General features: G+C 45.4%; 2 protein-coding genes across 5 annotated transcripts; one reads left to right on the top strand and one right to left on the bottom strand.

Annotated features, from left to right (window-relative positions):
* Positions 1-3,643: 3,643 nt before the first annotated feature.
* BSCL2 (BSCL2 lipid droplet biogenesis associated, seipin) lies at positions 3,644-23,178 on the bottom strand. Of its 4 annotated transcripts, none has more exons than XM_081340180.1 (11): positions 23,049-23,178; positions 15,521-16,172; positions 14,078-14,159; positions 12,845-12,988; positions 12,309-12,443; positions 9,173-9,270; positions 7,476-7,617; positions 6,301-6,376; positions 5,944-6,024; positions 4,616-4,699; positions 3,644-3,966 (listed from the first exon to the last, which is right to left on the bottom strand). In XM_081340180.1, the coding sequence occupies exons 2-11, from the start codon at positions 15,727-15,729 to the stop codon at positions 3,806-3,808; spliced, it is 1,212 nt and encodes a 403-aa protein (XP_081196306.1). In that variant the 5' UTR covers positions 15,730-16,172; positions 23,049-23,178; the 3' UTR covers positions 3,644-3,805. The 4 variants fall into 4 exon arrangements, with proteins under 4 accessions (XP_081196306.1, XP_081196305.1, XP_081196307.1 ...); XM_081340179.1 differs by lacking the exon at positions 23,049-23,178 and adding an exon at positions 18,638-18,759; XM_081340181.1 differs by lacking the exons at positions 15,521-16,172; positions 23,049-23,178 and adding an exon at positions 14,617-14,736.
* GNG3 (G protein subunit gamma 3) lies at positions 23,083-24,557 on the top strand (the record flags this gene model as incomplete). Its single annotated transcript, XM_081340183.1, has 2 exons — positions 23,083-23,259; positions 23,622-24,557. 2 exons carry the CDS (start codon positions 23,083-23,085, stop codon positions 23,748-23,750), a joined length of 306 nt encoding a protein of 101 aa, XP_081196309.1. The 3' UTR covers positions 23,751-24,557.
* Positions 24,558-24,798: the final 241 nt, after the last annotated feature.

The raw sequence follows: 24,798 nt of genomic DNA, 5'->3' as shown, positions 1-24,798 counted from the left end.
CGTCCAGCTCTGTTTTTCTGTTAAATAAACTCAAGACGCTTCATTCGGGGGCCCCTTAATTAAGGGAATGGAGGCTAAAACATATGAAGGACGGTTGCTGGAACTGGGCACGGCTAGTCTAGTGCAGAGAAGGACCAGAGGAGACAAGATAGCGGTGTTCCAATTATTTGAGGAGGGGGTCTCACAGAGAGGAGGGGGGGTGTCAACCTATTTTCCAAAGCCCCTGAAGGCCAGAGAAGGGATAACGGATGGGAACTGATCAAGAAAATAGGTATAGAAATAAAGAGAAATTTTCTGACGGTGAGAACAATCAGCCAGTGGAACAGATTGCCTTCAGAAGCTGTGGGAGCTTCATCCCTAAAAGCCTTCAAGAACAGACTGGATTGCCATCTGTCAGAAAGGGTGTAGAGTCTCCTGGTTGGGCGGCGGGGTGGGTGGGTGGGTTGGACTAGATGACCTCCAAGGTCCCTTTCCAACTCTGTTATTTCTGTTATTCTCTTGGGGAGGTGGGGAGGGATTAACCCAGAGCTCTGAAAAGACAAGGCAGACAGAGAGAAGGAAGAAAAGGGAGGGGCCCTTAAAAAAAAAAAAAGCAGGATTTTGGGACAAGCAGCCCAGACTCATCCCTGATAGACAAATTTCCTGGCAAATTCAACCTGGATCAGGGATTCCACTCAGGCCCCAGTCATTCTGCTGCCGATTCATCAGACAGAGGAAAAACATGTAATTTCAGGCGCGACCTAACTTTATTCAGTGGCCCATTGCGCTCATTTTACAGACGGGAGGAGCAAGGTTGAGGTCAGATAAACCGATCAATTCGCCCGCCCTTTCCCCCCCCCAAATCTGATTGCTGGGCAGACGAGAGGCTGTTCTTCAAAGCACCTGAAGGCAGAACATGAAGCAACAGATGGAAACTAATCAAGGAGTGATCCAAGTCCCAGAATCCCCCAGCCAGTCTGCTTTAAGATGGGTGGATTGCCTCTGAACAGGGCATGACCGATTTAACAACCGCCTTGTTTAGCAACGGAAATTCTAGTCCCGATTATGGCCATAAATGGAACGTATTTCTTGGATTCTTTTTACGAGAAAGGGGCATATTAAATAGTCAATCCATTTCTTTTCCCACCGAAAAAGAGTTTTAATTTTTATTTAATTGTTCTTGCTTCGACCTGCTCCTGAAAGCCAGTAGGAAAACGTCTCCCTCTTTCTTAGGGAGTCCTCAAAAAACCCCAATATTGGCAATGAAAGAAAAAAAAAATGTTTACCCCAAATGTCTCATTCTATGTTTGCTGATTTTATCCATTTGTTTCCCGGCCTGTAGCAACCTGGTTGCTAAAATAAACAAATCTAAATTCTTCAGCCGAGTTCTCTTAAATATTTTCTTGCATTTATTAAAACGCTTCCTTCATCCACTCTGGAAAAAAAAATATCCATGAAAATTGCCAGTAGGATGGGGCCGACACAAAAGACTAATTCATCCAGGGAGCCAACAGTTTTAAAACCAGCTACCCAAAATACAATATTTTTTTTCCAAAACACCAAATATCTCAAAGAATCGTCACCTGGCAGCTGAGCCGTTTCTATTTTCTGGCAGACGTTTCTCCCGTTAGCAAAAAATATCTTGGATTTTAATTCACACTTATCCAAAAGGTCTTTTTTTTTTTGACATTTTTTTCCTGGAAATGTTTTTTGCTCGGGAACATCTCGTGCTGAGTCAGAACATCGTGTTCGTGACTCAGCGTAAATCTTGAGAAGAAATGGCTTTTAAGGAAAATCTCATTTCCTTTCGCCTGAAAATAATTATGAGGGAACTGTTATTTGGGACCCTTGGGTGATCCTTAAATATTCGGACAGGTCTGGTTGTTAAGTCGAGGATTTAACTTATTATGGAGAAATGTAAAACAACAACCACCAGCTAAGGTCTGGTGGATCATGACACAACGGGGGTTAAACTGACTAACGCATTTCAGTGTGTGGCTGGCAAGAGAGGTGTGATTACACACGTCCCTGATGGGTGGGGAGCCCTGGGGGTCAGATCCAAGCCAAAGTTGGCTAATACAGAGTTTATTTGCGGTTTGTGGAATGCAGACCGTTCTCCTTCCCAGAAATGAAGGGTGGAGAACCGGACAGAGACGGATCATTCCCCACTCTTCAGCTAAATTGAAAAAAGACATAGCCAGCTGGGAGGGATCCCATGTCCTCATAAGCTGATTATTAATAAGATAAATAGAAAATTTAGACCAAAATTCCAGGACCAGAAAGAATTAAAATTTGCCATTCGAGTTACGCAAAATTAGGTTGTTTTTTTTAAAAAATATTAATAAATAAAATTATTCTGGTTGAATCCTGCAAGGATTTTTCTCCAAATCTGGCTCAATTCAGATTTCAGAACATTTCCTTGATTATTATTTTTTTTTAAAAAATCCCTTTCTCCCAAGCCATCCTCTCGGCACTGAGGATTAGAAACCTGTCTTCCCATCCAAACGTTTCAAAAACCTAGGCATTTCCGGAGGGCCCAGGGCAGCTGGAGTTTCTTACGCAGGGCTTCTCTGTGACCTGCTTAAAACCCAGAAGCGGTATTGAGCAGTTTCTGTTTGCTTTCGGCAAACACAAATTTTGTGGGTCTTTGACGGCGTCTGACAATTAGTCAGCGAGCTCAGAGGATTTGCAATTGCATTCCTGAGGTGGGGAAAAGAAAAAAAAAATCAGGTAGCGGTATCAGAATTTACTAGGCTGAAAATACCAGCTTGCATTTTGCACTGTGGAAAAGTAAATATATTGTAGTGGTTTTTTTTTGGGGGGGGGCTCCAAGGTTGTGTTAAAATAAACTCCCATAAAAAGGAGGGGAAAAATTACCCAAATGCAAAGACGCCTTGCAGTTTGCCTGGGGTTAAATTCACACAACACAAGTCACAGCTTTGGGCAAGGTGCGCTCCCAAAGCCAAATCCTGCATAATTTCATACTTAGGTCAGCAAATGGAGCAAAGTGTGGTTTTAAGTCAGTGTGGTCTAGTGGTTAAGTATCAGGAGAAACCAGGAAGACGGTGAGTTCTAGTCCTGCCTTGGGTACGAAAGCCAGATTGGTAACTTTGGGCCAATCACTAGGAGAGGTGAGTTCTAGTCCTGCCTTGGGTACGAAAGCCAGATTGGTAACTTTGGGCCAATCAGTAGGAGAGGTGAGTTCAAGTCCTGCCTTAGGCATCAAAGCCCACTGGGTGACTTTGGGCCAATTACCAGGAGACGGTGAGTTCTAGTCCTCCCTTGGGCATCAAAGCCCACTGCGTGACTTTGGGCCAATCACCAGGAGACGGTGAGTTCTAGTCCTGCCTTAGGCATGAAAGCCAGCTGGGTGACTTTAGGCCAGTCCTTCTCTCTCAGCCCAGCCCAGCCCACCTCACAGGGCTGGTGTGTGAGGAAAAGAGGTATTAGGTGTGCGCCGCAAATACGGTCTGGTTGCCAAAGTTCACGCGTGTGACTGGAGGGAGCAACCATCGCAGCTTCAAATTGTAAGTAGCCCCCCGGTAGATCAAGGACTACTGTCGTAACTGGAGGACTCCCGAATACCTCAGGGGCAAGCTTCCTTCTGCAGAGAAAGGTGGGTTTTTTCGACCCCGAGACGGGGCAAACAGGCAGCTGGTTTTAGTGACTCGCCGTTCAACTTTTATTTAACTGACAGTGTTTCGTGTGTACGGAGAAGGAACCGGAATGTAAACATAAGCAGGGCGTAAACACAGCCCTCGGGAGAGCAAGGCCTGCGATGGGCTGCTGGGTGCGTCACATGGGCAGGACTCGAACCCGTGACCCATCAGGAACTGGAGCAGCTGCTTCTCTGGCGGACCTCCGAGCCAAGAGAGAGGGTCTGGGATACGGGGGGCAGAAGCTGCGAGCTGTTTCCTTCCGAAGAAGGGGCAGGAAGGTTGACGTCGGTAAGCAGGGGTGTCTCGTCCGTAGAGTCGTATTCCGCCTCTGTCAAAAGAGGATAATCCCACCCCCCCAAAAAAAATTAGGATCCGATCTGAAGGCGTTGAAACAGACACCCCCAAATTGTGTAAGTAAAGGGGTTTCCTGGCACGCCATACAGTTATAAAGCTGGATTTTTGGGGGGAACCAAACGAATCTGAAAACCTCGGTCCTTCGGGGCGGGGAAGGTTTTTAAAGATCCAGACAATCCTCGAATTACAACCATTCACTTAGCGACTGCTCAGAGTTGCGACGGTGCGGAAAAAAAGGGACTTGCAACCGGTCCTCGTGCTTACGACCGTCGCAGCATCCCACGGACCACCCCCGATCAAAATCCGGACACTTGGCAACCGGCATGTGTGTACGACCACCTCTGTATCTGGTGATCGTCATTGGCAACCTTCTGACACAATGGGATAAGCAGGATTCGCCTAACGGCTGCACGATTCGCTTAGCGACTGCAGTAATTTGCTTAACTGCCACGCCAAAAAAAAAAAAAAGCTTGTCAAAATCAGACGGGGACTCCTTAAAACGGGTTACAAGGCCAGTCATAACTCACTTTTTCCCCCCCCCCCCACATGGTGACTTCGAACAGTCGCTAAACTGAACGGTTGTAACTCAAGGTCTGCCTGCAGAAAAGGAAAGAGCCAGTCACCTTCGTTTGAGCCGGCGCCCACGCTGGGTTCTGTCCCCAAATCGGATTTTTCAAGACTGCTTTTCTTCACCTCCGTTGTAGACGCTGCAGAAGATGAGAGGGGATAAAATCGAGAAAACGGAAGAAATTCTAAACTAAAATTCTAAACTAAACTAAAATTCTAATTTCTAAACAGTTTGTAACACTGAGGACTGCCTGTAGATCAAAATAAACAGTCCTCAACCTATGACTATCAAAAAGTAAAGGTAAAGGTTCCCCTGCACATGCGTGCTAGTCGTTTCCAACTTTAGGGGCCGGTGCTCATCTCCGTTTCAAAGCCGAAGAGCCAGCGCTTGTCCGAGGACGTCTCCGTGGTCACGTGGCCGGCATGACTAGACGCCAAAGGCGCACGGAACGCTGTTACCTTCCCACCGTAGTGGTCCCTATTTTTCTACTTGCATTTTGACGTGCTTTCGAACTGCTAGGTTGGCAGAAGCTGGGATGAGTAACAGGCGCTCACTCTGTTACGCGGCACTCGGGATTCGACCCGCCAAACTGCCGACCTTCTGATCAGTTTGACTATAATTGAGCTCAATATATCCGTTGCTAAGGGAGACAAGGGTTAGGTGAATTTTGCTCCATTTTACGGCCTTGCCAGTTAAGGGAATCACTGCCCTTATGAAGCTACTAACACGGTTGTTAAGTGAATCTGGCAACCGTCACAAATACAGGCCACTTGGCAAACATCCGAATTTTGATCACGTGATTACGGGAATGCTGCAACGGTCGTATGAAAACCGGTCGCTCATCCTTTTTTCCAGTCCCGTTGTCATTTTGAGTGGTCACTAAATGCGTCGCTGTAAGTCGAGGACTTCCCGAAATCTGCGACCCAATCCAATAAATCCACAACCCGAATAAAATAAATTGGCAAACGAGCTGATTTATTAGTTAGTCACCTGATCGTTAAGTGGATCCGGCTTCCCCCACTGACTTTGCTTGTCAAAAGGTCGCAAAAAGGGGAATCATCTGACTCCGGGAGTCTGCAACTGTCGTAAATAAGAGTCAGTCGCCAAGTGTCCGAATTTTGATCACGTGACCATGGGGGAACGCTGCGACGGTTGTAAAAGTCACTTTTTCCCCAGTGCCATCGTAACTCTGAGTGGTCACTAAATGAACAGCCATTAAGTCGAGGACTATCTGTACTAAAAAGGCAGCCACGAAAGCGGCAGGAAATCAGGCTGTAAGACGGCTGGGATGTTTGGACTGATCCCGGCAAACCATTTTATTGTTATTCAGGATGAATTTTAGAGTCTGCCTTGTTGAGAAAAGAGAATTTAAAATCAACACACCTTCTTTGGACAATTTCTCTCCTTCGGCAACTCCGACATCTTCTGGCTGCAGCGAAGAAATGTCTTCTTCTACGTCGCCTCCTGGGGGAAAAAAAAGGCAGAGAAAGCTGATTACAGGCAGTCCTCGAACTTACGACCATTGCTTTTAGCGACCGTTCCACGTTACCAACGGCACTGCAAAGCCAAGATCCTCTTGTGTGATCTTAAGAGAGAGTGCAACGAAATTTCATTTTAATCTATGCTGATGAGTGTACATTTAAAATGACAATAATGTTGTTGTTTTTTTTATTCGATTCTGTCTTCTTTCTTTGGCGACTGAACTGAAAGTTGTGACTCTATGATCACAACCGGGCTCACCTTCTTTAGGAAACACAACTTGTCGACGTGAATCATCCAAAGCTTGCATTGGTCCAGGTTTCTCACGGCCTGGGATCTGTTTGGAAATAATAATAAATAAATAAATAAATAAATAAAAAGAAAGCAATCGATTATTTCATTGGGACTTGGTCCAGCACTGGTAGATGTGTACTTGTTGAGTTTGTGAAGGTCTTTTCATGCCCTAATGTGCGTAGTCCTCAACATAAGATGGTAATGGAAACTGCCTTTTGCAATTGACCGATGGGGATTTTGCCAATGCTGATGGTGTTCAGTTATTATTGTGGTTCGGTTTTGAAATCCGACTGATGGAGATTTTGTCAATGCCCATCAGTCAATTGCGAAAGGCAGCTTTACCTGGAACAGCTGACTTTCATCAATTATGAGGATGATCAAATGTATTTAACAGAATAACAGAGTTGAAAGGGACCTTGGAGGTCTTCTAGTCCAACCCACTGCACAAGCAGGAGACGCCACACTATACCATTCCAGACAAGTGACTCTCCAGTCTCTTCTTGAAAGCCTCCAGTGATGAAGAACCCACAACTTCTGGAGGCAAGTTGTTCCACTGATCAATTGTTCTCACTGCCAGGAAGTTTCTCCTTAATTCCAGGTTGCTTCTCTCCTTGATCGGTTTCCATCTGTTGCTTCTTATCCTGCCTTGTTGGGCTTTGGAGAATAAGTTGACGCTCCTCTTCTTTGTGGCAGTCCCTCAGATATTGGAAGATGCTATCACATCACCCCCTAGTCTAGGGGTAGGCAACCTCGGCTCTTTTATGACTCATGGACTTCAACTCCCAGAATTCCTGAGTCAGCTTTCTGGGAGTTGAAGGCCATGAGTCATAAAAGAGCCGAGGTTGCCTACCCCTGCCCTAGTCCTTCTTTTCACCAGACTAGACAAACCCAATCCCTGCAACCATTCTTCGTGTGTTTTAGCCTCATATTTTTAGATAATTTATTTGCTGCCTATCTCACGATAGTGCCCAACATCACCGGCCTTTCCCGAGCCTCGAATCTGGAGGAGCAGGTAAAACGTGCCAACTTGTTCACAACCCCTCAGCTACAAAGTTGTGCAGTCTGTGTGTGTGTGTGTGTGTGTGTGTGTGTGTGTGTGTTCCACAGCAGACAACAGAAAACCCTTTCCCCCAAAAACACACCTGTACAGAAAGAGTTTCTTTAGGCCACAAACTGCCCCAGATCCACTGCAAGTAGCTGAAAAGGACGATGACGCTCAGGAACATGAAGTTGCTGACCACTCCCAAAATGGCCGAAGTCACAGGGAAATTGTACAAGATATACCTGTGGGGGCCAAAGAGAAGGAAAATGGTTGGTTGAGAATTCATGCTCATGCATCTTGGTATGCTGATCCTTAAATCCAGCCTTGGGTGTTGGATTTTGCTTTGGTTGAAGGCAAAGGTTCTCCTGCAGAATGAAATTGAGAATAGAATAGAATAGAATAGAATAGAATAGAATAGAATAGAATAGAATAGAATAGAATAGAATAGAGAATACAGAAAGAATAGAATAGAATAAAATGGAATGGAATGGAATGGAAAATAGATAGAACAGAATAGAATAAAGAGAGAATGGAATGGAATGGAATGGAATATAGAATAGAATAGAATAGAATAGAATAGAATAGAATAGAATAGAATAGAATAGAATAGAATAGAATAGAATAATGGATGAGAATAGAATAGAATAAAGAGAGAATAGAATAGAATAGAACAGAATATAAAATAGAATATAGAATACAGAATAGAATATAGAATAGAAAAAAGAAAATATGGAATATGGAATATAGAACAGAACAGAATAGAAAGAATGTAGAATATAGAATAGAATAACAGACCTGGAAGGGTCCTCAGAGGTCATCTAATCCAACCCCCTGCTCAAGTAGGAAACCCTGTACCATTTCAGACAAATGGCTGTCCAGTCTCTTCTTAAAAACCTCCAGTAATGAAACACCCACAACTTCTGGAGGCACGTTGTTCCACTGGTTAATTGTTCCAACTGTCAGGAAATTCCTACGTATTCCTCTCTCTTGCCTTCTCAAGGACTACCTGTAGCACAAGCCTGCCTTTGGGCTTCACCGGGAATGCAAAGCCTCGGGGATATGAAAGGCTGTTCCTGCTGTATTATAAGCAGTCCTCAACTTACAACCATCGCAGGAAACCAGAACTCCCATCACTAAGCAAGGTGGCCATTCAGTGAGTGGCACCCCGTTTTACAAGCATTTTTGTAAAATGGTTAAGCGAATCCAGCTTCCCCTATTGCTTTGTCGGAAGCCGGCTGGGAAGTTTGCAAAAAACAATCGTGTTCGTTGCAACCGTCTGGTTGCCAAGTGCCCAAATTCTGATCACAAACTCCGGAGATACAACGGTTGTAAGTGTGAGCACTGGTTGCAAGCCACTTTTTTATTTTTTCCCAGGGCTCTCATAACTTCAGAGAAGTGGTCCTAAGTCGAGGACTATCTGCGTAAACAATTTATCCACGCCTCTGGTCTAGTTTAGCTCTGCCATCCCAACCCCAAGGGCTCAAGAGAAGAACCAGCTCTTCAAGTCTCTTTCAAATCCGAGCAGGGAAGAATCGGTCCAGAAATCTAGAAATTAGCAAGGTGGATACTCAAGTTAACTCAACAAGCGAGACTTGAGCAATTCAGAGTTATTGCAACACTCCAGCTTGTGACTCTAGAAAGTGGTGTGTTTTTTAAAAAAAATCTCGCTAAGACCGGCTGGATTTGCCTGGCAATCTGACAGCTCTCCTCCGTCCCTGATTCAAACTGGAAAATCTTATTTCGTTGTGTAGGAAAAAATGGGTTCCCTTCCCAATCCGACATGAGTCTCTTTCTTACCGTAATCCAGTGAAATGCGCGTGAATTCTCAGGTGAGCCCCGTAAATTTGGATTCTAGTCGTCTGGATTTCAATCACGGCCCCGATGGTGGGAACATACTAAAAGAGAAAGAGGGGGAAAAAATTAGATTATTAAACACAGACCAGGCTGTGTTCTTCCTGCTTGTTATGTTTTGGTCCCAGAGGATTTACCAATTGCATGACCTACGGATTAAAAGAAAAAATTTCCATGTTCAAACACTCTACTGACAGTCCTCCACTGTCGGCTATAAGTGAGCCCAATATTTTTGTTGCTAAGTGAGTTTTGCAATATTTTACCGCCTTTCTTACCCCAGTGGTTAAGGCAGGGGTCTTCACTGCAGTTGTTAAGTTAGTAACACGGTTGTTAAATGAAATCTGGCTTCTCCACTGGCTTTGCTTGTTAGGAGATCACAAAAGGGGATCACGTGACCCCGGCACACTGCGACCGTCATAAATACGAGGCAGTTGCCAAGTGTCTGAATTTCGATCACGTGACCCTGGGGATGCCTCAAGGGTCGTAAGTGTGAAAAACAGTCATAAGTCCCAGTTTTCAGTGTGTTTGTAACTTCAAACAGTCACTAAATCAACTGTTATAAGTCAAGGAAACCCTTATATTTCTAAATAATATTTATTGGCATGGATTTAAACAGTCCCCAATGCCTCTGGGCACTTTTACACAACAAAATAATAGAATACTAAAATAAAAAAATAAAAAAAATCCAAGAGCGATTTGAAAAGAAGCATGCGAAAGAAAAACAAAATTTTACAGAGGCTTGTCACCATTCCTAGACCAAGATTGGGGAAATAAATATGCAATTTCTGAGCAGTATCTTTAGGGGGGAAAAAAACTGCAAGCAATTTTTAAAAATGGTGGAGGAATTCAGCTGCTGCAAGCCAGGCACCCTGACAAGGTTTTAGCTGCACGCTAGAGAGAAGAGGAAAAGTTGCAAAGCGAACCCCCAAATTTTCACACCTGTACAGTTACGGAGGAGAACAATAATAAATAAATAAATAAATCTGGAGCTTAAGAAATCAGCTAGCGCTCTCTGAGATTGTGAAAATGGTGAGATTTGATACTGAAGCTTATGAACTCTTTATTGTCTTAAGCTGTGGGATTTTAGTCCCCTCTAGTGGAAATTCGAGGATCAAACATTTGTAAAAATGTGTAAAAAATTGTTGTGATTCAGGGTCAGCCTGTGGGTTCGGCAGTTGGGTCGGACGACTCAGAGGAGGAGGAGGAGGGGGGTGTTGAAGAGCTTGCTAAGAATAATATTGAGGCTCCACAGAGCCCTCAGCCAGGCCCCTCCCACCTGGTCACGATGCAGACCCAGCTGTGTGAGCCTGACAGCGTGGATGAAGATGACCCACAGCTGGCCCTGTTCAAGGATGCCCCACGCAGGAGGCAGTCAATCAGGAGTAAACAGAGGAAGGCAATGGGGCACCTTGGAAGGAGGCAGAGAGAAGCCACGCCCTGAACTGTATGAAAGGGGAATGCGTGGGAGGGCTGGTTTGCTGAAGGCAACCGCTTGAATAGCTCCTGTTTCATGGTTCATGTCTTGTTCTGTTTGCTTTTGTATCCATAAATTTGGCAGGCTTAGTTCCAGCCTCTTGCCTTCTTGTAAAACGGGTTGTCCCTGCTTTTTCTGCAGGGCCGGTAGCAGGCTGGTACAGAACAAAAATATTAACCTCTCAGCACTGTTTCTGAATCTCAGCAAATTTAAGTTGTGTAGACCTCGACTCCCAGGATTCCCCAGCCAGCATGATTTATAAAAGGGGTGGACTTCAACTCCCAGAATTCCCCAGCCAGCCTGCTTTAAACGATGGGTGGACTTCAACTCACGGAATTCCCCAGCCAGCAGGCTTTTAGCTGTGTGGACTAGAGAATTCTGGGAGTTGAAGTCCACCCATCCGAAAGTGGCCGAGGTTGAGAAACACTGCCTGCAGCATTGCAACACAAATAATCCAGACTGCCCCAACTTGACACACTTGCAGAAATGCTGGATTTCAACACCCAGCGGCTAGATTGGCGATTCAAAACTCTAGCATGTCAGAACAGCTTTAAATCCAGAAAGTTGCCTTGATCTCAGTGGGACCCGAGATCAAATCTCTGCTCAGCCGGTTATTTTAACCTACAGGAACGTAAGAGCAGGTAAAACAGAGCCTTCTTGGATAACCCAGACAGTCCTCGACTTACGGCCACAACACAGCCTGAAATTTATGTTGCTAAGCGAGACCGTTGTGAGGGGGATTTTGCCCTATTTTGCCACCTTCCTGGTCATGGTTGTTAAGTGAAACACTGCAGCTGTTCAATAAGTGACACGGTTGTTAAATGAATCTGGATTCCCCCATTGACCTTTTTGTTTGTGAAGAGGTCGTAAAAGGAGATCACGTGACCCCGGGACACTGTGACCGTCATAAATATGAATCCGTTGTCCGGCATCCGAATGTAAATCACGTGACCCTGGGGATTGCTGCTGCAATGGTCGTAAGTGTGAAAAATGATCATAACTCACTTTTTTCAATGCCGTGGTCACTTTGGTCACTAAGTGAACGATTGTAAGTCAAGGACTGCCTGGACAATAGGCAATGAAGATGGCTTATGATGTCATAAAAAGATATGGGTAGTCCTCAACCTTACAACGGCTTGTTTAGCGACCGTTCAAAGTTACAAGACTGGAAAAAGTGACCGGGAACCAGTTCTCGCACTTATGACTGCTGCGGCATCTCCACGATCACGTGATCAAAATTGAGACGCTTAGATACTGGCGTGTTCTTACGATGGTTGCAGCATCCCGGGGTCATGCAATCGCTGTTTGTGGACTTTCCCAGCGGGCTTCTGACAGGCAAAGCCAATGGGGGGAAGCCAGATTTGCTTAGTGACTACACGATCCACTTAACGACTTTAGTGGTTTGCTTAAGCACTGGCAATAAAGGTCATATAATCGGTCGGGAGACTCACTTAGCGACGGCTCTGGCTAGCCATGGAAATTCTGATCCCATTTGTAGTCGTAAACGCAAGGGCTTCTCCTTGTCCGTTCCTTAACCTCTGCATTAGAAAAGGGGGATCGCTAAGGATCTGCATCCAAAGCTTTGTAGGGGGACAAAGATCATCTCACCGAATCCTCTTTGTAATCCGAGTATAATTCAACTTCCAGGGTTTGTTTCTGTTCCGTAAAACCAGCTAGGAAGAGGCCGGCGAAAGCGAGCGTGTCCAGGATCCGTAATAATCGTGAACGATAGTGCAACATGGCCTAGAGAGGGAGGAAGTAAGTCCATCAATCAGAGGTCAAGAGCCCAAGAGTCAGCGTGATGCGGTCCTTTCTGATACCAACTGAAGAGTGCTGATGATGTTACCTAGTTGGGTCATGAAACGTCTGCAAGAAAACAACTAAGCTCCAGGAGCACCAAGGACCCCACAGTCCTCGTCCTCCTCCTCCTCCTCCCCCTCCTCTCCGCAAACCCCATTCCCTTCTAGCACTGATGATGTTACCTAGTTGGGTCATGAAACGTCTGCAAGTAAACAACCAAGCTCAGAGGGCACCAAGGACCCCACTGTCCTCCTCCTCCTCTCCATAAACCCCACTTCCTTCCATGAAAAAATAAATAAATACATAATCCAATCCCTCTAACCCTAACAATATTCCATACTTACGGCCCGAGCGGAGGAAGAAATGACGCGTCCGCCTTTGGTGTAACAAGAAATCATGACCATGAACATGCCTAGATTCTGGTTGACTGGCGATTCGGGCAATTCCAACTCTAGCGACATCCGGTAAGGTTGGCCATACATGAGAACCTGGTGAAAAAAAGAAAAAGAAGAGAACTATCTTCATTTGGTGGAACTCGCTGGGTCACTCACGGCCTGGTCCCCCTCCCGGTTAGACTACCGCAATGCTTTCTAAGTGGGGCTGCCCTTGAAGACTAGCGGAAATCCCGGATTTATAACCATTCGTTTAGCCATCGGTCTGAAGGCGCAACTGCTTGAAAAAAGCGAGTCAGGCACCCAGCATTCCCCACGGTCACGTGATCAAAATTCGGTGGTTTGGCAAATGGCATGTATCTGATGAGTTGTAGCATCCCGGGATCACGTGATTGCCATTTGGGACAAGGAAAGTCAGGGGAGAGAGCCGGGCTCGCTTACCGACCGTGCAAATAGCAAGAGAAATGTGAGTGGGTCACTTCAACAGGTATCCCACGGGGCGACCAGCTAAGCAGGCTTAATTGCCAGGCTGCACCCAACGGGGCGCAGCAAGCGAGATAAAACCGCGAGCCGAGAATTTCAGGCCTGATCTGAATTTCACCCCGTTTCTTATGCAATACTAGAGCGGCTCATAAATTGCATCTCGTTGCGGCTCACGGCTTTTCTGGGCTGAATGCAGCCGATGTTCCTGCTCGAGCCCAGAGCTTTGCGTGCAATGTGCCTAAAAACATCTGTCTGGTTGCCCATATCCTGTTTTTAATCACCTACAGTGATTAAAGCTAATTATTTACAGCTTAATTTTACCTGCCTTAAAAGTTGGAGGGAGGGAAGGACAGAAGGAAAAGAGACTAGAAAGGAAAGAAAGAGGGAAGAAAAGAGATAAAGGGGAGGGGAAGGGAAGAAAGGAAAGGAAAGAGATAAAGAGGAAGGGAGGGAGGGGGAGGGAGGGAGGGAGGAAGGAGGGAGGGAAAGAAGGAATGGAAAAGAAAGAGGGAGGGAGGAAAGGAAGGAAGGAAGAAGGGAAGAGAGGAAGGGAGAAAGGAAGGAAGAAGGGAGGAAAGGAAGGAATCAGAATTATCAAAAGCTGTGGAAGAACATAAAACCATACAACTTTTCTTTCCTGCAACCTTATTCCCTTTAATTTCAAAACACTGCAGTCATCAACTGGTTTTGAAAATCGGTCACCTGATCTCGGCTGTCCTTGAAGAAAGTAATGTTGGCAACAGGAAAGGAGCAGAGTTCGGGTCCCGGCTGGCCACAGTCCGTCCTGAAAAAAGGTCAAAGAATTCTCCCAAATCAGATTCGGACGACCCTTCAGCAGATCTCAAGGTTACAAAGCTACTTTCTGGCCTGTGATTTTTATTATTATTATTATTATTATTATTTATTCTGGCAAAGAATCACAGGTACGCCACGACTTGCAGCCATTTATTTAACGGCCGTTCAAATTTACAACGGCACTAAAAAAAAAAGTGAGCGGTGATCGGTCCTCGCCCTTACGACCGTCGCGGCATCGCCACGGTCGTGGAAATCAAAATTTGGGCACCCGCCACTAGCATGTCTTTAGGATGGCTGCAGCATCCAAGGTCCTCTGATCAGCATTTGCAACCTTCCCACAAGCAGTCAAGGGGGGGAGGGGAGAGATGGATTTGCTTAACAACCGCATGATTCACTTAACAACCGTGTCAGAAAAAGATTGCAAAATTGGAAGGGACTCACTTTACCTTCCGCGCCTAGCAATCAAAATTCTGGCCCCGGTTGTGATTTTCAAAATCCACTTGTGATCGTAAGTCGAGGAGTTGTGATGGGGGTCTCCCGATACTCCCATGTAACACCTCTACTCCACGAGCTGCATTGGCTTCCGGTTCCCCTCCAGGTGAGATTCAAGGTGCTGGTAATGACCTATAAAGCCCTACATGGCTTGGGTCCGGGATATCTGAGGGAACACCTGCTGCCGGCATCAAGTTCCCTTCGTCCAGTGCGCTCCCACAGGGAGGGTCTTCTCAGGGTGCCACCGGTAAGAGATTGCCGGTGGACGACACCCAGGGATAGGGCCTTCTCAGTGGGGGCGCCTGCCCTTTGGAACCAGCTGCCAGTGGAGCTGAGGACTGCCCCGGACCTCCGTTCATTCCGCCGGGACCTGAAGACCTGGCCCTTCAAGCTCTCTGGCCTAGGCTGAGGATTAATCTTATTTTAACTGGGGTTTTATTTATACAGGGACAAATGTAATTTTTTTTAAACTTGTTTTTAACTTTTGTATCTGGTTTTTAATTACCCTGTAAACCGCCCTGAGTCCTTCAGGAAAGGGCGGTATATAAATGTAATAAAATAAATAAATAAATAAATAAATAAATAAATAAATAAATAAATAAATAAATAAATAAATAAATAATCTCAGTCACAATAGTTCAGAATTAGAATAGAGCTGGAAGGGACCCTGGAGGTCTTCTAGTCCAGCCCCCTGCTCAAGCAGGAGCTCTTATACCATCTCAGACACGTGACTGTCCAGCCTCATCTTAAAAACCTCCAGTGATGAAGCACCCACAACATCTGGTGGCAAGCTGTTCCACTGGGTAACCTACTAACCCAGCTTTGTTACAAACCCCCCCCCCCATCCACAAAACTAACCTGAATCGGTAGTGAACAGGACTGACGTAGCTGACCGTGGGCATGTAGGAATAATAAAAGCTGCCGTAAAGGAAAATGGAGATCCAGAGGAGCAGCAAAAGCACACACAACAAAATGGCCGTCTGCAGGACCGTGCGACGCACTCGCAACATAAGCAACGAGGCCACTTCTTGGACCCACACCAAGAAAGGTCCAGGGCTCGATGACATGGTGCCACTTGGCAAAGGCAGCTGATGGGGATCCGGGAAAGCGAGTCAATATGTTAGAGGAGGGGGGGGTGTCAACCTGCCCCAAGCAGCGAGGGTCCCGTTTTGACACCGGGAAAAAGCAGAGAAATATAACCAGTGTTCCTTGTGCAACGAAGAAGTTAATTTTTTAAATTAAATAAAATAAATAAGCATCGTAGTAATTTTAATCTGGAAGTCAAAAGCTTTTACGCAGGCAAAAGAGACCGGCTAGTAAGACCGTACATTGGTGCATTGCGGTTTTTGTGAAGGTAAACGGCTTCATGAGACAAACAAAGTACGGTCAATGATGGCACCAGAACATGCTAGATTGGGGGCGGGGGAGGGGGGGCACCAAGCTCTGAGTCCCCTTCCTCTTAGAAATTAGGCTGTCCTTTAGACTCCGCTCCGCAGGTCCCGGAAATCTCCTAAAATGGAAAAAAGACAAAACAGATCCAGGGTTATTGCAGACACCAGATTTTGCAAACTCTTAGCACTTTGTGTCTTCTTGGCTTCAACTTTTGCATCTGAGCAAAGAGTCTTAACACTTCTTGGGGAAGGAGGTCAAACAGCAAAGGGTGGTATGATGGGATGTAGAAATTATAACCCACCCACACAGACAAAATTTGGCCTCCGACCCATTTCTTTGCCAATTCTCTCTGGGCAACCCAGATGGGCCTTGCAAAAAACTGTGTTAGAAGTAACACACTCGGCCGCCAATTAAAAACACGTGCCGGTTTTCTCAGTGAAAGATTAAGAGTGAAAGATTTGGTCCCTCCTGCTCAATACAGCCAACACTTAATTTGAACCAAATTTAAAAATAAAATTGCTTTCCGTAAAAGAGGGAAGAAGATAAGAGCCTATAAATAAAGGTACAATTAAATTATTACAGCGCAAATCTTTCAGTTCAGAATTCCGAGGAGAAAAGCTGTACTAACACCTAGTTCAAGCAGAGTATTTTAATTTTTTTTCCTTTTCTCAAGCAAGAAGGCGAAACTTGGGACACAAAGCTTAAAATCAGTTACTGCTCCAAAGTTACAATCACTAGCAGTAATAGTCTTAAGTAGGAGCCTTAGCTGAGGTTTTAGTACAGTTTTTTAATACTATTTTAATCTGTATAGTCTTAATGTTTGGATACTTTAATTTTTTAACGTGTTTTATAATCTTTAGGGTAAATGGGCACCATACAGACTTAATAAATAAACAACAGTGTGCTTAAGTAACATCCCAATTCAAAATGCATTGCCGACATTCAGATACACCCACTCTTTTTAAGTTACTAAACACACAACAGAATTACAGGAATGTTTTGTCTGTCCACCTTTGCTTGGTAACTCTGAACGAGACTATCTCACAATTCTCCAAAGCGACACTTTAAAATTGACTTGTACTCTTTGCACTTGCCCCACGCGCCGACAATCAAACTAACAGCCGTTAAAACATTTAGAATTAAGCCCCCTTTCCCCACAATGTCCAATTCAGCTTCTAGATAAATTGTTGTTGTTGTTGTTGTTAGTTGCGAAGTCGTGTCCGACCCATCGCGACCCTATGGACAATGTTCCTCCAGGCCTTCCTGTCCTCTACCATCTTCTGGAGTCCATTTAAGCTCACGCCTACTGCTTCAGGGACTCCATCCAGCCACCTCATTCTCTGTCATCCCCTTCTTCTCTTGCCCTCTACCTTTCCCAGCATTAGGCTCTTCTCCAGCGAGTCCTTCCTTCTCATGAGGTGGCCAAAGGATTTGAGTTTCAACTTCAGGATCTGGCCTTCTAAAGAGCAGTCAGGGTTGATCTCCTCTAGGACTGACCGGTTTGATCGCCTTGCAGTCCAAGGGACTCGCAGGAGTCTTCTCCAGCACCATAGTTCAAAGGCCTCAATTCTTTGGCGCTCAGCCTTTCTTATGGTCCAGCTTTCACTGCCATACATTGCAACTGGGAAGACCATAGCCTTGACTCTACACACTTTTGTTGACAGGGTGATGTCTCTGCTTTTTAGTGTGCTGTCTAGATTTGCCATGGCTTTCCTCCCCAGGAGCAAGCGTCTTTTAATTTCTTGGCTACAGTCCCCATCTGCAGTGATCTTGGAGCCCAGGAAAATCAAATCTGTCACTACCTCCATTTCTTCCCCATCTATTTGCCAGGAATTGAGAGGGCCGGATGCCATGATCTTGGTTTTCTTAATGTTGAGTTTCAACCCAAGTTTTGCACTCTCCTTCTTCACTCGCAACAAGAGGCCCTTTAGTTCCCCTTCACTTTCTGCCATTAGATACATTCTTAATTACATTTTTTTAAAAAATTGACAAAAGGCAATCATACGAGGTTAGTACAAAACAATATACAGATTCTGCAGAGGCTTCCTATTTTGCACACAAGGAAGAAAAAAAAATAGAGAGGTCTAATTGGATCTGGTCTCTTATTATAAAGGAAAGCGGGGAACCTGGTTCTTAACTGCTAAGCTTGTAAGCCGCCCTGAGTCTTCGGAGAAGGGTGGGATATAAATGGAATTAAAATAAATAAAAATAAATAAATAATTAGAAACCGGGGGGGGGGGGGAGAGAAACAAACTATCCACAATCCCCAAATCTTGGTTTAGCTTGTTTGGGAGAAGAGAAGCTTCCTTTTTCCTCCATCCCCAACACAAACCACCATCCCATCTCAGTTTAAGAGAGGCAAACAGGAGAGATATACGTCGCACGCAAGAATGGGAAGCACAGGCTGGGAAGGGAGAATGAGGGTGGGGGGCAAATGCAGAAGTAAAAGGGGGGTGGCGTGTTTAAAGCCCCCTCCGGCTGGTTTGCAAACCCCGATTGGGGGAGGGGTCAGGTAGGAAGCCAAGGGGGTGGGGGGGGAGCCTGTCAGTTTATAGCAGAGAAAAAAATCAAATCTCAAAGCACCTGCATTAGTTCCAGCGATGCGGTTGATGTTGCTGCTGCTATTCCGCCTCTGGCTTCTCCCTTTAAAGTCTCCCCCCCACCCCCTTTTTTTTTTCCCTTTCCCAAATGTGGGTCTGGCTCTACCTCTTCCGGGTTTGGCCCCGCCCCCGAGGAGGGAGGGGGGAAAGGAGGAGGAGAGGAGGGGCCTTTTGGTTTTTATAAAGATGCTGCGCGGGCAAGCATCTTCCAGTCACGTGGTCGGAGGGATGCTGCGGTTGCCGGCCTCCCGTTTCCATGGAGACAGGCAGAAGCGGAGGACCACTCTGCTGCCTTTTCTCTGGATGAGATGCCGGAGGGAAGGTTACCCCCCCCCCCACAGGGAAATAAGAAATTTCAGCCAAAGGCTGCTCTGCTTTCCGATCATCATTCTTCTAATAGCGAAACAGGGGTCTTTAATGTCATAATTAAATACATTTTAGCCTTCCTTATGAGTTGCGGCCTGGCGTTTGCAGCGCCTTCGATTGGTGGGCTAGGCGTAGATTGCTCAGGAAAGGAATATTCTTCTATCTCTGTGTTGCAGGTACCTAAAGAAATTCCTTTTTTAAGCTCTGTTGAAAATCAATGTTCTGGCTTTATTGACAAAAGGGTTCGCCGGCAAGTCAGTGTACTGTGAAAATTCAAGTAATTTTTTTAGCCGATTGATAGCCTGAGTAAACTGCAGGGGGGAAAAGGTGAGCCTAGAACATTATATATACCCACAAATTGATCTGAGAAAAGTGGAAAGGTTTTGTCTCCATAAAATGGTGCAGCTTTTGATCGTTATGATTCAGGCCCTGAATCAGATTATATGGAACTGACCTATACATCAAATTATTTCTTCCTACAATTTCCCCAAGTTTCTAGCACAATCCTAAAAGCTAATTTACTCATTGGTAAATCCCATTTATTTCCGTGGGGGGGGGGACACACCGTGTAAAGATATTTATGATGGCCTTACAATGCAGTGTAATAGAAATATCCAGTGAATAAAACTAATAGCAAGTCACTAATCCTGATAGGAATATTGAACATGTTATCTGATTGTATTGTGAAATAGCCATTTGGAATTCAATTCTCTACCTGTTTAAGACGTTTTGACTTGGTACACATTTTACATTAAATCTCCCATCTGTTCACCTACAATTAAATAAAGAAGCCACATTTAGAACAAGGTGCGAAGAGATTAGGACAACCATTTGTCTGGGATGGTATAAGCTCTCCTGCTTGAGCAGCGGGTTGGACTAGAAGACCTCCAAGGTCCCCTCCAACTTTGTTATTTTGTTAAATTCTGTTAAGACATTGAGTGAAAAAGAACCCAGCGTCTGGGATGTTTGGGGTGAGTTACAGCTTTAAAATTATTTCGCAGGCCAGGACAACATATTTATTTTATTTTATTTTTATTTTTATTCCATTTATATCCCGCCCTTCTCCGAAGACTCAGGGCGGCTTACAAGCTTAGCAGTAGCCTTCATTCTATATCTGTTGCAATAGTCTACTCTAGATGAATTATTAAAAAAAACACATTTCAATTGTTAATATGCTTCCTCCTTTCCTCCCTCCCTTATTCCTTTTCTCCTCCCTTCCCCTTCCTTTTTTCTCCTTCCCTCTTTCCTTCCCTTTTCTTTCTCCTTCCTTCCTGATTATGCAGTGTTTTGATTATGCCCATCTGTCATTATGCAGAGCAGAGAGCTCACCCACAGTCTTCCTTTCAAGGTGATGCAGGAAAAGAAGCCACTTTGGCAAGCCTGATGCCCAATGAATTGGGAGAGAAATTTTTTAAAAGGCGGTTGATGTCAGATTTGTAAATGAAAGCTATTGCTGACAATACTGCGCCTCCCCCGGCGTTCATATTTGCAGAAAGGGGGGGGCTGACAAAGTGACACAGCCACTCTCTTTGGACTCCCACTCCTCCTTTTGTGCCCCCTCCTCAATCAACCTCTTCTGTAATAGAGCCCGGCTGTGCCATCCCCCTCCCACACTTCCCAGTCCTGGTTTTTAAGCAATGGCTGCCTGGGCGGGGGTACCATCAGCCCTGCCTCCCCCACCCTTAAAGAGATGGTTTGGTCCCAGCGTTAATTGCTTTGTGAAATCCTCAAGGTATCGATCGATTGAATTAACTCTCATCTCAGCCAAGGTGTGCCAAATGTCTTAGGAAGCCAGGGGGGGAAACAGCCCCTTCTGCTCATCCACCTTGGGGAGCATCTTGCAGGGGCTGCTGCAGTGCCCCCCCCCTCGGCCCAGGTGACTCTTCCCCAGATCGTCTCAGCCTCCAGCCCGGAACGGTCTGACTTTGCTCCATCTTCACATTCAGCAGCAAATCTCTACAAAGGTGTGTGTGTGGCTTTGGGCTGGGTTTCCCCGCTTGGATTCTCTGGGTGTGGGGGGGTCAGGCTTGGGGGAGGGGCGGGCAAAATGATTTCCATGTAAATACAGGAAATTTCTGCAGGGGGAGGGGAGAAAAAAGGGCCCCAGCTATCAATATGTGGGGGACCTGTTAATAGGAAGTATTGGATAGATAGATAGATAGATAGATAGATAGATAGATAGATAGATAGATAGATAGATAGATAGATAGATAGATAGATAGATAGATAGATAGATATAGATGAGGGAGAGTGGGAGGAAAAGGAAGGAAGGAGGGAGGGAAGGAAGGAAGGAAAGAAAGAAAAGATAAATAAGCTAGCTGGGGAGGAAAGGATAAGAAAGAAAGAAAGAAAGAAAGATAGATAGATAGATAGATAGATAGATAGATAGATAGATAGATAGATAGATAGATAGATGGATGAGGGAGAGTTGGGAGCAAAAGAAGGAAGGAGGGAGGTAAGGAAGGAAGAAAAGAAGATAAATAAGCTAGCTGGGGAGGAAAAGATAAGTAGATAGATAGATAGATATAGATAGGGGAGATGGCTAAGGGAGGAAAAATGGGAGGAAAAGAAGGAAGGAGGGAGGGAAAGAAGGAAAAGATAAATAAGGTAGCTGGAGAGGAAGAGAGAGAGAGAGAGAGAGAGAGAGAGAGAGAGAGAGAGAGAGAGAGGGAGGGAGGGAGGGAGGGAGGGAGGGAGAGAGAGAGAGAGAGAGAGAGAGAGAGAGAGAATGAGAATATCTTATTCTCCATTGGGGTGGGAAACCACAGATGGAAACAGAAAAAAAATCTTTTTTTCATGTCTCCCTGCTAGAGACGCCCTGAATGGCTTTGGATGTAGTACTGGATTAGAACTGTCTTTATTTGTGTTTGGTAATGTTGTTGTTTTTTGGAACGTATTTCCCCCCCCCATTCTATTCCTCTTGGTTGCCTCAGAGATCAGAGAAGGGAGGACTTGTGGCAGAAAACAAATGGAGGAAGATGAAGCAGGGAAATTTCAGAACGAGGCAAGGGCTGTTGTCTTTGGGGAGGGGGGAGATCTGGAATTTACATTGGATCAGAACCGAAGGGAGGGAGATGTTATCGGAGGCGAAATTCGGTCGCTGTAGGAAGAATAATGAACCATCCTGGTTTTGAATGAGGCCCTAAAAGCTATTTAATGATTATGGTTTATAAGACAAGACAATGGTCTCTTGTTATGATGCAGTTATTCCTAATGTTTTGTTCTCTCTCTCATTACCCTCCCTGCATTCTTTCTGGATAACACACTGAGGTTGTGGTTTGTATTATAGGAACTCAACTACACCCCAAATGTCTCCGTTTTGAATGGTTTATGGCATGTTATGTGAATCAAATCAGGTTAGAATTGATAACATTAAGCTGTGGTCAAGGAAACCATAGTTATTCAAATTGTGGCAAGACAGTCACAAGGTGCGGCTGGACATGAACTGTCCAATTTAACCCGTGTGAAATAATATTTGTGCCATGGTAGATGCAGTCCCACACACTCAACCCTGGCTGGGTGAATGTGGACCTAGTCATACTGCTAGTCCTCCAGTTAAGATCCAAAGATAGTATCCCTTGATTCAGTGGCATATTCTCTGCATAAATGAGAAACAGAGATATATTTTTGGGAATAAAACTGGGGGATTTTAAGATGTTGGATGTTCTGTTATTCCATGATAATTGAGAGATCTCTTGCAAGAACAGCCCAGAGAACGGTATTTTCAAAAGAAAATCATCCAGGTGTGATGGCAATTACTCTCCAGGGCTCTAGGCACGAGTAAACACAGTGACAATACACTTTGTTTCGCATTCATACACCCCCAACTGTACTCTCTCACCTGCTACTATGCAAAGCCTTTCCAGAGGAAGAGTAGTCATGGGGTTGCAAACCTATTGGTGTCCACTAGGGGGCACAAGGTACCATTGTAATGGATTTGGAATTGTGTGGACGCCTTCTAGTGGTCGCCTGGAATACAGCCACACAGTCCTCAACTTAGATTGAGCACCTTGTTCTAGAGAAGTTACCTGGCAAGGATACAGTTAGGGCTAAATTTGAAGAATGTCTTCAACCATCTCCCTTATGGTGAACGGTCTTGGATGGCCTTTCTCCTCTCCGATGTCCTCAGCAGGATTCCTCATGAAGGGCGAAACTCCCGTCAACAGCACAATGAGCATCGGCCAAGCCCGCAAGATGGTGGAGCAGCTGAAGATTGAGGCCAGCATGTGCAGAATAAAGGTGAGGAAAACGACCGATGGGCCAAAAAAGGTATACGCTGGTGCTTCTCAACCTCAACAGATGGAAAATGTGTGGATTTCAACTCCCAGGATTCCCCTCGGCATGCATCTCCACCTCTTTCTTCCAAGTCGTCAGGTTGAGAAACACCACCTTGGATACCGCTAACAAACGAGCTGCAAAACCACAAGCAGCCACTAGATGGCAAAAACTACCATTTAGTAGCTGGTTTTCTTCTCGTGACTGCCCCCCTAGTGCCTATATAGAGAACTGCAGCCTCAATTTTCTGAATGCCACCCTGGTATCTTTATGGCAGATGTATTGCCAAATCCTGATTTCTCTTCTTTTTTCGTCCTCTCCCCTAGGTGTCCAAAGCGGCCGCTGATTTGATGACCTATTGCGATGCCCACGCCTGCGAGGATCCCCTCATTAGCCCCGTGCCCACCTCGGAAAACCCCTTCCGGGAAAAGAAATTCTTCTGCGCCCTGCTTTGAACTGTATTTGCTCCCACCCACCCACCCACCCCTCATCCTCGACGCTGGGATGTGTCCCTTTCCTTCACTCCCCCCCCTCTCCATACTCATCAATCGGTATGGAGTTGGGTTATTGCAGAATCTTTGGCCTTCAAGCTCCTATCGCTGGGGGCAGAGAAGACGGAGGGGGGAGGTGTGTTTCTTCAGGGCAGGTCTATTTTTTCCTGCAGAGACCCCCCCAAAACTCTTATTTTCCAAAATGCGTCCAAAATCAAGAAGATGATCCCTAAATAATACATAACATCCTCTTTAACAGCTTTAAATCAGCAGCCACACTTCCCTTCAAGATGGGGAGCTGTGCTTTGCTTAGGGGGGCTGGGCTGGGGTAAATCAAGGTGTCTTAAGGACCCTTCCTCCAATTAAACAAAACAGGCAGCAAGAATTGCATCCAGAGACCCCGGGATCTAACCTAGGGGGTTTCGTTCTGGTATCCATATCCAGCATCGTTCCCACCAACTTCACCATGGCTAAAGTTTAGCTCCGAATCGAGGTTACTGAAGCCAGCCCTCTCCTCCTCTTCCTCCCCTGCCTCAATATCTTTCTCCCCCCTCTCCCCCAGGAAGAGCAGGTGGTTTCTACAACAGGCCGATGGTTCTTCACACAACTTTTCACCTGTTCTGTATGCCAGAGAGCACGGAAAGCTAATAAAATTTACTGGAGTCCGTTATTACGGATTGCGTGTGATTGAGCTAGAGAATTTGGGGTAACGGGGAGAGGGGGGAAAAAAATCAAGGATTTCCTCAAAAATGTCTGTGGGGGTTCTCAGTCGCGCAGGTCAGGGCTGTCCCAAAGGTGCTTTTTCCAAGAGGCAACTGGACTTTCTTCAGTCAGAGCTGAAGAAGCTCCATGGAGGAGAAGCGAAACATCTCTAAAGAAAAAACAAGAAGTCCAGTTGCCTCCTAAAAAAAAAAAAACCACCTCAAAAAGATCTCCAAAGAGAAGTTTCTAGGTTCACAATCGTCATTCTCCAGGATCAATCAAAATGGCTGTTCGTGTGTGTAACAGGTAG

This window comes from Vipera berus, assembly GCF_964194415.1.
Source record: "Vipera berus genome assembly, chromosome: 16".
Lineage (NCBI taxonomy): Eukaryota > Metazoa > Chordata > Lepidosauria > Squamata > Viperidae > Vipera > Vipera berus.
The sequence above is the reverse complement of the archived record's forward strand: the minus strand, read 5'-3'. Positions and strand labels throughout refer to the sequence as shown.

Excerpts from the sequence above, each read along its gene's own strand:
- BSCL2 (XM_081340180.1), bottom strand. The coding sequence starts at position 15,729 with ATGTCATCGAGCCCTGGACCTTTCTTGGTGTGGGTCCAAGAAGTGGCC. Across the intron at positions 6,377-7,475 it reads AAGAAACTCTTTCTGTACAG|ATCCCAGGCCGTGAGAAACC; the intron begins GTGTGTTTTTGG and ends ATTTCCAAACAG. Across the intron at positions 6,025-6,300 it reads AGTTGTGTTTCCTAAAGAAG|GAGGCGACGTAGAAGAAGAC; the intron begins GTGAGCCCGGTT and ends TTTTTCCCCCAG.